The 2,479-nt window shown below is 33.9% G+C and overlaps 1 protein-coding gene across 1 annotated transcript; it reads right to left on the bottom strand.

Moving 5' to 3' along the window:
• Positions 1-877: 877 nt before the first annotated feature.
• LOC117916960 (protein SRC2-like) lies at positions 878-1,345 on the bottom strand. Its single transcript, XM_034833201.1, has one exon. It carries the CDS (start codon positions 1,343-1,345, stop codon positions 878-880), a length of 468 nt encoding a protein of 155 aa, XP_034689092.1.
• Positions 1,346-2,479: the final 1,134 nt, after the last annotated feature.

Here is a 2,479-nt window from a genome sequence, read left to right as displayed (position 1 = left end):
ATTTTTTTTTTTTTTTTTTGTATTTGTAGATAAGTGCTACTATTTTTGTGGAGAATAAGCCAAAAAACCGTTATTGTGCTTTTAAGTTCGTAATAGAATTGTGCTCTAAAAATAATTAATAATTGTTTAAAGAACTAATAATTGCTTTTAAGAACTATTCTTGAAAACTATTTTCTAAGAGCCATTCTTAAAAACTCTTTTCTAGGAGTCGTGGTTGTAAATGTTATCAAATACTTAAATCTTTGAGGTGGTAGACTAGAATATCGATCTTTTGCATATTTGTTTAGTTGCCAGGGACAATAACCATTTTTATTTTTTATATTTTTTTATTTCAAAGTTTTAGTTTGAAATTGACATAGTCTGACTTTCAATTTTTTCTTTACTTATTTATAAGCATCCAAAAAAAGGCATTATGACAAATAGAATTGAGCAAATGGTTATAGTAAATGTTTCAAACTATTTATAAGCATCCAAAAAAGGCATTGCGACAAATAAATCCATCTTCATCTCTAACCTTTATGAATGTTTAGAACTGTAGCATGCTATTTCTTACAAAGATCTAATTATCTCTCTTCGCTCATATATATCTGTACTATACAAAAAAGGTTTCTTTATGGGATCATGATTACAAGGGGAGATTCGTGAACAGGAGAAATATGGCTCTACAAATAGGAAACAACTGACGAGGAGTAGAAACTAGGGTCTTAATACATAACATCTTTACATATATTGTAGCTTATCCTAAAAAAGACATAGAAGTCAGACTTATGTACAATTTGATAAGCCAGACCTAGGATTAGACAGCAGAAGTTGGCATCTTAAGCACATACTAATATCAACATATATGGTAAGAAGTTTTGCACCACCCAGCAGATCACTAATTCTTGGGAACCTGGGAACTTCCTGAACTATCAACCAGGACATCTACATCAATCAGAACATCTTCTCCAGAGAAGGAAATATCCAGATCATCAAGGCCTCCTCCAAAGGCCACCTCTACAATCACTATATCCCCGAACGAGTGCGAAAATTTCAACACTCCCTTTGAATCTACTGCACCCTTTTTCACTGGGTAACTCACAGTAGTGCTGCATCCGGTGGCCACTGCCCCGTCAAACAGGTCCTTGAAAGATACGCTTACCTCTCCAATGTACCAGTCTCCTAGTGTGCGGCTGCAATACAACTTGATAACAAGCATGATGCCTTGGTATTCAACTGCCTTCTTGCCTATTGTGTATCCAGTGGTGAAGTTCCATGCAGGGTTGGTCTCCCCCTTTGTGTCCACCGGACTTGTTCTCTCTGTTCGGGAATTGCCTGTAATTGAAAGCTTGGCGTAGACTTTCATTCTGAATTTTTCTCGGACATTCTCGAGATCTTGAGCTGAAATAAGGGTGATCTGGAATGTAATGGCCGGGTATTTTATGCCACGTTAGCATTTCTATTTTGAAAAGTCTTATTTTGAATGATGGTTGAAAAGTCAAAAAGAAAAGTGCCTGAAGAACACGTGTTAGTTTTGGATTGGTGAAATTCGGTTTATTGTGTTGGTTAATTAGGTGAGTTGAAAATTTTATGCCATGTTAGCCTTAGGGTGGAAATTTCTTAGGATTTTAGTAATTGGAAATTTCCGGAAAAGAAAAGCGAAAACGAAAATAAAAAGTTAAATAATTAAAATTAATTAGAATTAATAAAAAAAAATTAATTAAATTAAATTCCTTATTAATAAAAATTGAGAAAATATTAAATTGTGTGTTTTATATATAAAAAAAGGATTAATTTGGGCTTGGATGAAATAGGGTTTTAAAAGAAAAATAGGAGTTAGTTATTGAGTTTTTTTTTTTTAACTTGGGCTGGGCTTGAGTGGGTTGTTTAGTAAGTGAATTAAAAGGAAAAGAAATGGGCTTGAGTGGAAAAGAAGGGAAACAGTAGCAAATCATGGGAGAAAGGGGGCGGCGACACTATGGAAAATCTCACCTCGCTAGAGCTTTGACCGGTCGTTTGGGTGGTCAAACGACATCCGTTTGGGTGGACAAACAACCTCCATTTCGGCTCAGATTTTGAGGGGGTGCTCTACTCGACAAGAGGAACAATCCTACGGTGGCCAATCGTATTTTTAGCGGCTGAATTCTTAGATCTGTGGTAGGGGACTCTAACCCTAAAACTTAAATTTAATATGTGTTTCCCTTGAAAAAAATTACAAATATTGTCATTATGAATTAAGTAGGAATTATGGGTGTTGTATGAATTTTTTTGGATTATTTGGAATTTGTTTGGAATTTTTGTAATTGCGGGAAATTGATTTTGATTGATAATTAATTGTTTTGAATTGTTAGAAAATTATTATAAGGGTTGAACATTTTCAAAATTAGGGTTAAATTTCAAATATAGTGATTTGTGAATTTTTGGGCATTGGTTAGAATATTTTCGGAATTTTTATGGTGGAAAGTTAGTTAATTTTGGATATTAAAAATCATTAGAAGGG

The sequence above is a fragment of the Vitis riparia genome, chromosome 6 (genome assembly GCF_004353265.1).
Source record: "Vitis riparia cultivar Riparia Gloire de Montpellier isolate 1030 chromosome 6, EGFV_Vit.rip_1.0, whole genome shotgun sequence".
NCBI lineage: Eukaryota > Viridiplantae > Streptophyta > Magnoliopsida > Vitales > Vitaceae > Vitis > Vitis riparia.
This window is presented reverse-complemented; position numbering and strand designations above follow the sequence as displayed.

Bases quoted from the DNA above. Each gene is read 5' to 3' on its own strand.
- LOC117916960 (XM_034833201.1), bottom strand. From the start codon at position 1,345: ATGAAAGTCTACGCCAAGCTTTCAATTACAGGCAATTCCCGAACAGAG.